The sequence below is a fragment of the Phascolarctos cinereus genome, unplaced genomic scaffold, assembly GCF_003287225.1.
Source record: "Phascolarctos cinereus isolate Bilbo 61053 unplaced genomic scaffold, phaCin_HiC Scaffold_5;HRSCAF=322, whole genome shotgun sequence".
Lineage (NCBI taxonomy): Eukaryota > Metazoa > Chordata > Mammalia > Diprotodontia > Phascolarctidae > Phascolarctos > Phascolarctos cinereus.
The window spans coordinates 151,764,806-151,777,486 of record NW_027555958.1 but is presented as its reverse complement, the minus strand read 5'-3'; the positions used below and the strand labels follow the sequence as shown (position 1 = coordinate 151,777,486).

At 38.7% G+C, this 12,681-nt stretch overlaps 1 protein-coding gene across 1 annotated transcript in view; it reads left to right on the top strand.

Moving 5' to 3' along the window:
• The window catches only part of LOC110222916 (uncharacterized), a 195,358-nt gene that overhangs the window by 63,750 nt on the left and 118,927 nt on the right, over nucleotides 1–12,681 (top strand). Inside the window, 4 exon segments of the mRNA XM_078155582.1 lie at nucleotides 907–1,028; nucleotides 4,181–4,409; nucleotides 6,221–6,423; nucleotides 10,597–10,752. Coding sequence (XP_078011708.1) covers nucleotides 907–1,028; nucleotides 4,181–4,409; nucleotides 6,221–6,423; nucleotides 10,597–10,752 — 710 coding nt within the window.

Below are 12,681 nucleotides of genomic sequence, written 5' to 3'. Positions count from 1 at the left end.
GGATACTAGCTGTGTAACTCTGGACAAGTCATTTAACTGTAGGAGGGTAATAGCACCTACATCTCAGGGTTGTTGTAAGAATAAAGAGACTGTGTAAAAATGAGCTCACTGTGAATGAAAAATAATGATGGAATTGCTTTAGAGCCTCACGACAAATAATGCTGTAGTAAGAAATTCAGTGTCAGGGGAACCAAGAGAGTCTAGAGAAATTAGGAATATCAATTGCACATAAGAAGTTAGGAGGAGAGAGGGCTGAGAAGATGATTGTATTTGCACAGCAGAGATCTCAAAGAGATCATTTTTAGTGGTCTTCAAGCCAAGCTATAAGGATTACTTTTTGAGAATATTGTAACAGGAACTCTTTTATTCAGTCAGGGGAGTGGACTGATTCTGAGATTCCATATGAGTAGCACTTTACAAATCTTAAATCACTACATAAATGTGAGCTGTTATCATCATCATCATCAGTCATTTCTGTGACTTTGGGGACATCATGTTTTAAATTTTCATGGCTTTCTAGATTAATCAGGGCACAACCTATGGCTACATGAAGTGAACATGAGAACATTACTAAGCCAGTGGCAGATTATAGAATTGTGGTTAGCATAGCTTCTATCTTACAAGCTTGATAGGAAACTATTTTCCATCTAGTCATATATCTGAAAGAAGGAATTTTCTTCCTTTGCTTTGAAATTGATTTCAATTTGTATCTTTTGTTTTTTCTTGGCTGAGAATCAGCACAGTCCCAGTGGAAGCAGATCCTCAGAGCTCTATCTGTGTAAAATTTGCCAACTGCAAGACTGAGGGAAAGATTGTGCTGTCTTCCCCATGCCAAATTATGTGTGCAATGTTTGTGGGATAGGTTTTTTTTTCCTTCTAATTTTAAAATTATGTTTGCATTTCTAGATAGAGTCACAACGAGAATATGTCCAAAGAATATGGTGAGATGGTGAGAAAGGTAGTATCAATGAATTTGGACTTCCTCCGAACATAATTTGCAAACAACTTATCTCTATTAACAATAGCTGGTGAGTTCATGATTGAAGATGGGGCAAGGGAGGGAAATGAATTTGTTTAATCAATTTTTCTGGAAAACTTAGCCACAGACCTAAATACTTTCCAACTTGTCCTAAATTGTGGAGACACTGTCTTATACAGAGCACTGAACTAGGAATCAGAAGACCTGACTAGAGTCCCATTTCTGCTATAAATTCTGTGTCACTTTGGGTAATGACAACCTTTCTAGCCTTTAGTTTCCTTATCAGTAAAAGGAAGATGTTGGATTAAGTAATCATTAAGGTCAATTCCTATTCTAAAACTTTGTGATTTTTGTATAAATTCTCCAACCAGAGAGTTACAGTTTTATATAGTTTTATTTACTTAACTGTATATACATTGCTTCTCACCTGTAAAGTGGAGGCTTTTTGAGGACAGAACTTCTTGTTTTGTTTTTGTCTTTGCTCACAGAAAACTTAATAAGTGCTGGTTGAATTGAATTGTCCCCGAGGTTCTGTCTGCCATGCTGTGGCATGAAGCAGGACCTATGTAAATCTGCAATTCAGGAAAAGGTGAATAAAATGAGGCTGGATACAGGGGAAGAGAAAAAGACATGATCCAAAAGCTGTGTTTGCTTTGGTATTTGTGTCTTCAGTGCTTAGCGTAATTCTTGGCACATAGGAATTACTTAATAAGAGGTTTTTCGTTCATTCATTCATTCATTCATTCATCCATTCATTCGATTCCAGAGAGACTGGAAGGGGCCGAAACAATAGGTAGGTCAGAGTTTAAAGCCAACAGGATCTTCCAAGGATTATGAGCAAAGAAGAAATCAAAACTTTGTCTAATTCAAGTAATTTCCCAGAAATTTAGGGCTTTTCTTAGCATGGACCTCACTGCCTGGCCTGTGGGCAGGTCCCCATACCCACCCCTCTACCAACTTCTACTGACCTAGGAGGTTAAATCATGGGCCTCTCCACGGTCAGACAGTATCACTGCATCAAGAGCTGGACATGATGAAAATAGTCTTTTAAAACCCAGGTTTTTTGCCCACAGCAAATTTCAGACAGCATGAGTTCCTTGAGCTCACCGTGGCAGGAAACCAGTTTCCCGTTGTTTTGCCATTTTGACACATAATTGCATTCCCTGCAATCATTGAAGGAATGAAGTAACTAAGTTATCCTCTATCTTGCCTTCTTTAGCTTGATCTCTCCCATTCATTCCCCTCCCCGGGACAAGGAGAAAGAACACAATAGGGAGGTTGTAGACACACTTCTACCCACCCAGGTCAGTCTGCAAGATATTAAGTCATCTACTTTTCTAGTCCCTCTCAGGCCAGAGGGTAGGACACGTATGGGTGTCCAAGATGAACAGTCCCCTGTGTTTTTCATGCCATAGACATCTCTGATAAAATAATTTCTTCACTGCAACCAGCTTGAGGTGCTGGCTTTGAAAGAAGTTTGTCATGATCTGTTTTTTAGGAAATAACTATCAGAAAGGATCTTGCCATGGACTTTAAGCCTGGAAAGAAGCATCCCAGGAGCAAATGCCATTTGGTTGGTGAGATACTCTTTTTGGGTCTAAGGCACTCAGCTGCGATTAAAAATCTAGTTTTAAAGAATATGAGTGAGCCCAAAACTGCAGTTATTTACTGAAGAGACAATTTGGGGGCAGGCGGCACCCTTTGAGTGGTCCTTGGTTGTACAGACTTACCTTCATCACCTACAGGTTAGGATAGGCTTAATTCACAATAGCCTCATGATTAATGACTTAAGGGGGGAAAGGGTGTATGTCCTTGAACTCTGTGTAGAGATAGGGAGGATCCTGGTCACATTCTTCATTGAGTCAATTCAATTCAATTCAGTAAACATTTATTAAGTATCTATTACATGCAAGGCATAGTGTTAGTAACTGGGGTTACAAAGTTGGGAAGTGACATACTTCCTGAAAGACAGCATGGCTAAGTGGAAAGAGTGATGGACTTAGTATGCTTTAGTATGCTTAGTAGCTTTACCAGCTAGTAATAGCTGGCATTTCTATAGCTCTTTATAGACCTTTGTAAACCTCTTTAAGGTTTGCAAAGCATTTTACAAATATCATCTCATTTTATCCTCAAACAACTTCGGGCAGTATGTGCTATTATTTTCCTCATTTTACAGATGAGGAAACTGAGGCAGACAGAGAGATTAAGTGATTTGCCCTGGGTCACACAGCTAGTAAGTGTATCTGAGACAGGATTTGAACCCAGGTCTTCCTGATTTCCAAGTTCAATGCTTAAACATTATGCCACCCTGCCTCACAAAAATAAGCAACACTCAGATGTTTCATTTTTGTCTTTATATCTTCATTGCCTAGCACAGTGCCTGATATATACTAGCCATTTAATAAATGTTTGTTGATTGATTTGTTTCTCCATAAAGTAAAATAATAATAATAATCATGATAATAATAATAGTATTTATATAATACTTTAAGATTTTCAAGGCACTTTATAAATATTATACCATTTGATCCTAATAACAACCTGGAGATAGGTATTGCTATTATCTTCATTTGTACAGATGAGGAAATTGAGGCATACAAAGGTTTTTATATGAATTGCACAGGTACACACAGTTTTTGAACTCATGTCTTCTGATTCCAGGTCACCTAGCTGCCTCTAAAACAGATGCCTCTAAAGTTTCAGCAATTATCTAAGGGTTTGACAGAATAATTTTGTCTTTGAAAAATACCATAATAGCTTAGATGAATCTAAATAACTGCTAACCTGGAAAATGATTTCCCTAATTGTATTTACTATTGCCAACAATGCTCTTGCTTTTATACTCAACCACTCTGTCTCTATGCAAATGATTCTGGTTTTAGTGGGATTGCAGTTAATTCCACAGCTTGTACTATATCTCCATCAGTCAACAGAAATTTACCAAAGGCCTCCTCATGCCAAAACATTGTGCCTGTTTAGCTGACGACTTGGGCCATACCTTATGGATGTTTTTATAGCACATTCTTTCTGCTTCTTAGGATTCACTTCAAAATGAAAAGCACATTATTTACTGGGATCCTGTTAACAAAGTGGGGTTTCAAGTGGCAAATCCAGGGTATTTTTCAAGAAATGAAAAGAATTCTGTGGTCAGTACGTTGCTTAATTGTGTAGGCTTGTCATTAATCTGCCTTATTTTTCAAGACCAGCTTTAAAAAACATTTTCCTGTTGGAGTTCCATCCTTCCCTCTGCCTGGCCTCCCTCATCCCTACAGCTCTACAGTACCTCTTCAGGGAGTTTTGCCACATCTACAGGCCCCACACAGCTCACAACATCACCATTCTGGAGAAAAAGGTTCTCCAGCTGGCTCTGGACACATGGCAGTCTGTGAGAAAGCCTGAGTCTCTCTACAATGCCCAGCTTCAGAAGGATGTAGGTTGACCTCAGAAGTGGACTCCAGGGTATGGCAGATTGTCTTAGTAATGAAATCCTCACTCTTTCAGAGCTCTTGCTCTTTTGAAATTATTTCCTTTTGTCAATCCAAAACAGAACCGATACAATCTTAGGCTGTGCTCTCCTTAAATGTGATCATTTTTCCCAATGATCAAAGAAGATTGGAGTCAAGATTTCAGTAAAAATGTTAATATTTAGATATGTGCATAGAAGTTTATTTTCTGGCTTATGACTAGTTTTTTGATGACTGAAATTAAAAATAATACTTAAAGTGGTTTTCTACTCAGAGGGTTCCTAATGTTTACTATTTTTTGTTATTTTATTTTTCTCAGTTAAAGGCAGTGAGGTATGACTTGGAAATTTGCCTAGTTTTAGTAGGGTGCTTGAAATCAATTTTTAGCGCCTAATTTGACTATATTGTGATTAACTTGTAGATAATGAATCTGGAAATTGAAACTCTATGTGATTATGGGGCTCTGCCTGCCCCAAAATTATTTCTTCCACTGGTCAGTCACAATACTATTTTCTTCTCCCAAATGACCTGAATTTTTTAGTCATTAGAATTATTCCCCTGGGTTAGACAGCAAGGGAAGAGAGTTAGAGAAAGGAGGAAGAGAATGATTATTTCTATTTCTGTCAAAATGTCCTGAGAACTTATCCCATGAACACTGATTAGTTAATGTCCATTTTGGAAGACTTAAAAGATACTCCCACCTAGAATGGACAGCTGAGATACGGGTGGGTCAGTCAATCAATCAATCATTAATTAAGTGCTTGTTATGTGGCAAACACTGTGCTAAATACACTGAAGTGTTCTTCTGGGAAAAATAAGGAAGTTATAGTCCTTAGATGGGGCAAGTATGTAGTATAGCACACTGGTGGTGGGTGTCCTACAATAAATTATCAGAAGGATGGAGAAGATACTGAGAACTGGGACACCAAATGGAAACTTGTCCTGTTTCACCACTTTGCCCTGGATGAGCCTTGAGCAGAAGCAAAGGCACAATTAGCAGTGACATGGCAAGTTTCACAAAATGTACTCTTGAATCAATTTTTAAAGACAAATTAGGTGGTGAGAGGTCCTGGGACCCCCAAGGGCACCTCGAGTGTTTCTGGGAATGTCCCCAGCAGGGGAGGAGCTAAGGAGCCTTCCTGGGGTTCAGCCACCAGGAAAAAGAAGCATACCATCTGGTACCTGCCTGCTGTAACTCAGTATTTTAGTTAATTAGTAGCTCACCTGTATTTATGCTGCTAAAGGTTTCCAAGAGTTATCTGTGTCCTCTAAATTTTGATGCCTTGGGGCAAACCCCCACTTTGTCCTGCCCTAGTTATGGCTCTGAGTAGAGGAGGGTTGCATTTCCAGTTACTAAAAGGCTAAATTTCCTTGTAACTTTTGAAGATATCAGAAACATATTCCTACCAAATTTATTTTTGTAGGTCCTATATTCTTTTCTCTATTTTTGTTTCTCAAAACCTTTAATAGTATAGTTGAAAAAACCCTGAACTAGGAGTCAGGAGACCTTGAGTCAAGCCTCCAAAGATGTGTAACCATGAGCAAGTCATTTATCCTCTCTGAGCCTGTTCCCTCATCTGTAAAATGGGGCAATAATACCCACTTCGTTGCTGTGAGGACCTAGTGAAATTTAATGAAGGTTAAAATGCTTTTTAACTAATAAAGTGTTAGAAAAATGTAAGTTATTATTTTTGTAGCACCATTACTATTTGAAAGATTTTTTAAAAAATGTTCCTTTTTTATTACTTACATTTTTAAAAGCACTTTCCCTTTGCAGTTATTTTCTGATGCAGTGATGGGAGATCCCTTTCTTGTGGTTGAGATAGGCATGCTAGTTCTAAAATCTGCAGCAGGGGAAGGAAAGAAACAAAGCAAAGATTCTCAGGCTTTTCTTCTGGAGACCTTCTCCAGACTTTTGGAACTCTCAACTCTCCACTACCGATTGATAGAAATGAGTGTAGAAAGTGCACACTTAGCCTGGTGGGTATAGTGGGCCACTCTTTCCTCCAGAAATAGGGCAAGCTTTACAGTAGGGCATGTGAGAGGCAGCCAGAAGAAAGAATTATTTTATTTTATTTTTAAAGTTTTGTTAATGCTACAATCATTTCTCAAAACTTTGGCTCCTCCACTCAACCCTCTTGTGTAACAAAGAAAAATAGTTAAGTAAATCCAAATAAACAACAGGAACTCATCTGGTAGTATGTGCAATATTCCTCATTTGAAGCCTCCAGTCTCCCTTTATAGAGGAGAAAAGTGTTTCATCATCTGTCCTTCAGGTCCAAGATTAGTCATTGCAATTAATCTGAGTTTGGCTGTCTTTTAGTGTTACTAATGTGCATATTATTGTCTTGGCTAGTCTTTCTTCTCTTTGCGTCTGTTTGCATCTTACCATGTTTCTTCAAATTTTTCATATTCATCATTTCTTATGGTACAATGAGAGAAAGCTATTACATTCAGCCATTCCTCAATCAATGGATACCTGTTCTTTTCAAGTCAGTAAGTATTTTACTAAGAGCCTACTATGTACCAGGCACTCTGCTAAGTTCTGGGGATATAAAGAAAAGAAAAGAACAAAACAAAACAAAAACCAGTCCCTGCTCTCGAGGAGTTCACAGTTTAATGGGGCAGACAACATGTAAACACTATGTACAGACTATATATAAATATATATCTGTATGTATGTATGTACATGTATATATAGAATATATATGTATGTGTATGTAGCTATATATGTATAGCTATATATAGTTATATGTGTGTTTTATATATAACATGCAAACAATATGCATATATACGAGGGAGATATATGTATATATCTTGTTATATATGTTATAGATATCTTGTACAATAGTTTGTACATACATGTATATTATACTGTATACAAACAAGATAGGCATATCTTATTTGTACATATATAGGTACAGATATGCATATATCTGTAGTTTTACCTATTATATATTTATATATCTAAAACATACAAATAATAAATTTATATAGACATATGTATCACAGATTGTATGCATAAATGTATGTGTTCACATATATTTATCACATGTGTATACATATTCATATATATGATAAATTGGAGATGATCATAAAAAGAAGGAACAAACATTAAGAGGGGTCTGGGAAAAGATTCTTAGTAGAATTTGACAGTAGAATTTGAGCTGAGACTTGAAAAAAGTCAGGGAGGCCAAGAGGCTGAACTGAGAAGGGAGAGAGTTTTAGGCATGGGGGACAGCCAATGAAAATGCAGACTTGGGAGGTGGAGTGTGTTGTGACAAGAACAGCAAAGAGGTCAGTGTTGCTGGATCATTGGTAACTTTGGAGAGAGCTATTTTGGTTTAATGAAGAGGTCAGATGCCTGACTGCACAGAATTGAGAAGAAAAGTGAGAAGAAAGGAAGTGGAAGCACCAATTGTAGAAGACCTTTTCAAGGAATTGAGCTAGGAAAGGAAGGAGAGATACAGAACAATGGTTGGTGGTGATGGAGGGATCAGGTAAAGGGTTTCTGATGATGGAAAAGACATGTTTGTCGGCAATAGGGAAGCAGTCAGTAGACAGGGAAAAACTGGAAATTAGTGAGACAGTGGAGATGATAGATGCTCCCAATTTTTTTTTTTTGCTACAAGGAGTTCAGCTATGAACATTTTGTGTGTTTAAGACTTTTTTCTGGTTTATGGTGCGGAACAAGAGGCCCAAGGAGATAGGAAGGAAAGGAATCAAGGGCAAAAGTACCTTGGCAATGAGAAAAGGCTACCTCTTCATTAGAGACTGAAGCAAATGAAAAGAGGATAGAGAATTATGTCAAGGGGTTTTGCAATTTAAAATAGGAGAGAAGATACTCTATTTCCAGTAGAGTGTGAGGAGAAGTTCTCTACTGAAAGAGAGAAGGGAAAATGGTAGTATGAGAGGCTTGAGGAGAAGAGAAAAGATTTGAAACACTCTGTGAAAAGAACAATAGGAAGTCAGGGAAAAATAAAGGGATTCCTTTGCTGCATTGAGGGACCAACTGAGATTAGAGAACATACATTTGTAATGAACCCACTCAGCACAGGGACTTCCTCTAGCATCTTTGGGTATCACACAAGTAGGAATGGAGGTTGATGATAGGGGCAAACCAGGGTTGGGTTTAGCAAGTAATGAGGGGTGGATGTTAGGACAAGGCGGCAAAAGATTTCAAATGTAGAAAACGGTATGTAACTGAATTGCTCTGATGGGTTAGAAAGAGCACTCCAATGGTAGAGTCAGAGTGGTTTGAATCTTGTCTCAATTTTCTTATCTGTAAAGTGAAGAGTTTGGACTAGATGACCTCTGAGTTCTCTTTCAGCTCTAGAGCTATGATCCTATGAACCATAAGGTCAAGATGAGGAAGGGAGAAAAGTAAAGCCAAAGTAGGGGTGGTGGTCTGGGAGAGTACTGAGGGGATGGGAAGCCTGACAGTAGGAACAAGAAAGAATTTGAGGAGGAATGAAGTACAGGAAGAGATGGGGTATATGCTTTATAGGAGGATTGCTGGGTCAAAAGCTTTACTTTGACCATAAAGTAAAACCTCAGATTTGTTTTAATTTTCTTTATTATTAGCAATTTAGATCATTGAAAAAGATCTTTTTTTAAAAATTAGGAAAATTAGATATCCTTGTTCAGTAAGTAGATTTTGTACATTTCATTCACTCATCCATCAGCCCTTTAATAATCATCCATTACATGCAAAGCACCATGATAGGCACTGGGGAAGATATAAAAATAACCAATACATGGTATCTGCACTGATGATCCTTACAACCTGGCAGATATATGTATCTTATGTACAACTATGCAAAATTACATAATTACTATAATGAAGAACAGACTACACTAAGTGCGTAAGACAAACACAGAGTGCCATCTGAGATTAGAGCAAGGAAAGATGGTTTCCATGTGGGACGATTAATTAATAAATTTATTAAGTACCTATTATTGGTATGGTGAGATCAACCTGACTGCCCACTTATTCTTCAGCCCCATGTAATCTGATTTCCAACCCTGCCATCAACTGAAACTACTCTGTCACCAAAGTCACCAATAACCTATTAATTGTCATATTCCCTGAACATTACTGAGTTCTTAGCCCCTTTGCCTTCTCTGAAGCGCTTGACACTATTAGCCACCGCTTCCTTCTTTTTTTTGGGGGGGGGAGACTAGGCTAGTGAAGTGACTTGCCCAGGGTCACACAGCTAGTGAGTGTTATGCATCTGAGGCCACATTTGAACTCAGGTCCTCCTGACTCCAGGGCCGGTGCTCTGCCCACTGTGCCACCCAGCTGTCCCCACCCCTTCCTTCTTGATGCTTGTTCTTCCCTTTAGCTACCTTCTGGTTCTCCTGACTACTTCTGGGAAGGACGAGTCAGGGCTAAAGCCAGAAGTAGAAGAAAATTGTGATAAAGGTAACACACAGTAATCATTTCAGGGTTTCCCATCTCTGATGCTCTGTAAGTGGTTTACTAATACAGGCATGGTCCAGGTTCCTGAAATATATCATTCCCACTCTCACTGCTGGACACAATCTAATGCATGTGTGATTTAAATAGTAACAATTGATAGAAACTTGTCTTGTAGTTCCCTAACACAAACATTTCAAAATGCCTCGAGGCGTCTTTTCTAGCCGCTCTCTTGTTACAACTGTTACATGATGTAGGGAGAGGCAGCATGACCTCATGGATAGAGAGATGGCCTCAGAGTCAGGAGGACCTTCGTCTAAGACCTGTCTCTGGCCCATATATTGACATGTGAACCTGGGGAAGCCATGCATCCTCTCAGGGCCCCAGGCGACTGTCTAAGGCTGTAACTGACCAAGAAGGTACCAATGTGCTTTGGGGGAGAAAGGAAGACGTGCCCTACACCACTGAAATCCCCATCGCATGTAATATAAGGGAGCTGAGATCTTTGAATCTCACTCACTTTATAATTCTTTAGTGTGCTATTCATGCTTTTGATTTTTATTGTCATACATTTTCAGCCCTTGGGATTTTTTTCAGCACCTCTTTTTATTTCCTTTTGAAGAAATAACATTTTATTGATTTATTTTGTTTTTATGTCTCTTAGGTCTAGAACAAACAGACATTCAGAAATAAAATACTAGAGGATGGAGTGGGTATTTTTTTTTTACTTTCAGGCTGTACAAGATATTTACCCAAGAGAGGGGTTTTGATGAATTCCATCTGTTCTTGAGGCCAGTCTACTTTGAATTCGCATCACATAAGGAGAAGGCAGACCAGCCACCTCCAGTGTTCATTACAGCTCTGCTGGAAGATAATAGTCGAGTAGACAGGTAAGTCAGTGTGTATATTGTTTCTGTTATTTGAAGTGAAACAAGAGCAGGGGAGATGTGACCATAACTCATATTCTGCTCCCCGGTGAATGATCTCATGAGTGGAAAAAAAATTCTAACATTATTTATAACCCAAATTGAATCGTGTTGTTAAACTTAATCTTTAGAGTATTGGGGTCTGCAGTCAGGACAACCTGAATTCAGATCAAATGCCAGGTACTTACTAACCTTGGACAAGTCACTTAATCTCTGTCTGCCTACATTTCCTCAACTCTAAAATGGGGAGAATAATAGCACTTATCTCCCAGGATTGTTGTGAGGTACAAATGAGATAATATTTGTAAAGCACTTAGCAAAGTACCTGACATGTAGTAGGCACTATAGAAATACTAGCCATTATTATTATTATTATTATTATTATTACCTATTTAGACGTTGATATTTTAATATTTAGCAGAAAAGAAATGAATGAGAGATAGCTGATTAAAAAAAATCAAAGCAAATTTTAAATGAAAATAAAACACACTGACTCACAGAATTTGAGAGCTGGAATGCACTTCAGTGACCATCAACTCTGAGCAACAGGTGAAAGAAATGCTCACTATAATGTACTTCATAAGCAGTCATCCAACCAATGAAGGGCAGCTCGCTGCCTCCCGAGGCCGCTCATTCCACTTTTGAAAAGCCCTCTTTGGGAAGAAGTGTTTCCTGACAGTCTAACCGTCAGTCTTGGCTTTGCCCTTGGGTTCCTACAGAACAGAGGCAATTCCTCTTCTACATGACTGCCCTTTAAAAATTTGACAACTGTCTTGTTCTCCATTAATTACCATCATAGTAACTATAAAATAAAAGAGTTAAGGCAAAGAGGTAGGATGGGATGAAGAAAGAGGTGTGGTGATCAAAGTAGTTAACAGAATGTTGGGAAGAAGGTGGCAAAAGGCTTGGGGTGAGCTAAGGACGAGTGGCTGGGAGCCTCAGGCCCTGGCTAAGCTGACTTCTAGGGTGATGAGCTGTAAGGCCTAAACTGGACCTGGACACCAACATCAGCAAGGCAATGCTTTCGAGGGCCTTTGTTCTGTGCTCCTCAATACATGGAATTCTACCCGAGGCTCCTAAAGCTTGGTCTTGGCAGTCGTAGTTCAAAAGAAAGTAGGTGAGGCCTGGCCAAAAGTGTGAAGGCCGTCCAAACGACGGGGTTGGCCAAAAAAAAAAGTTTCCGAAAAGAAGAAGCTGACCCAGAAAGAAGGCAAAGATGGAGCAGATGTAGTGGGAGTTAGAGGGGCAGGCTCAGCAACTTTTGGCATAGGGGCTCTCACTTTCCAATTATGCCATTAGATAAAGTTAACAGTGATCAAGGAACAAATGAACAATGCATAGAATCAAGTATCAAGTGCAGGAAGCACAGCTGATTTTGACTTTTAAAAGGAGGTGAACAAGAAGAGAGCTATCTGTGCTACCCAAGAAGAGAGCATGAAACAGAACAAGAGAGAAGACCAGCCTGTAAGGAAAATTCAAAGTCTTCATGGAATGGAATGCAAAAGCAGGGCAATGATTATCCTTCCCCTCCCCCAACAAAATATACTAATTAATTGTTGGCAGCTATCCAGAAACAAATCTAATCTTTCCTAGAGGTGCCGCCTCTAGAAAGGGTAAGAATTTCAGGAGGAAGCAATTTAGATTTCTTATACTTTATGCAATAGATGCTTTCTTGAAGTTAGGTGCCCTCAATTTTCAAATATCGTTTGAAATGTCACGGAGGCACTGGCTATTAAAAGAACCTTGCACTTCATCTTTTTGCAAAATATGGAATACTTTGCGATATAAATGACCTCAAAGTGAGCTGTTCCATAAATTTGGATCTTTTATCTATTGGGTTTTTGGGAAGGATGCTACCTGTGCGTAGCAATTACCTATAAATATCTTTATCTA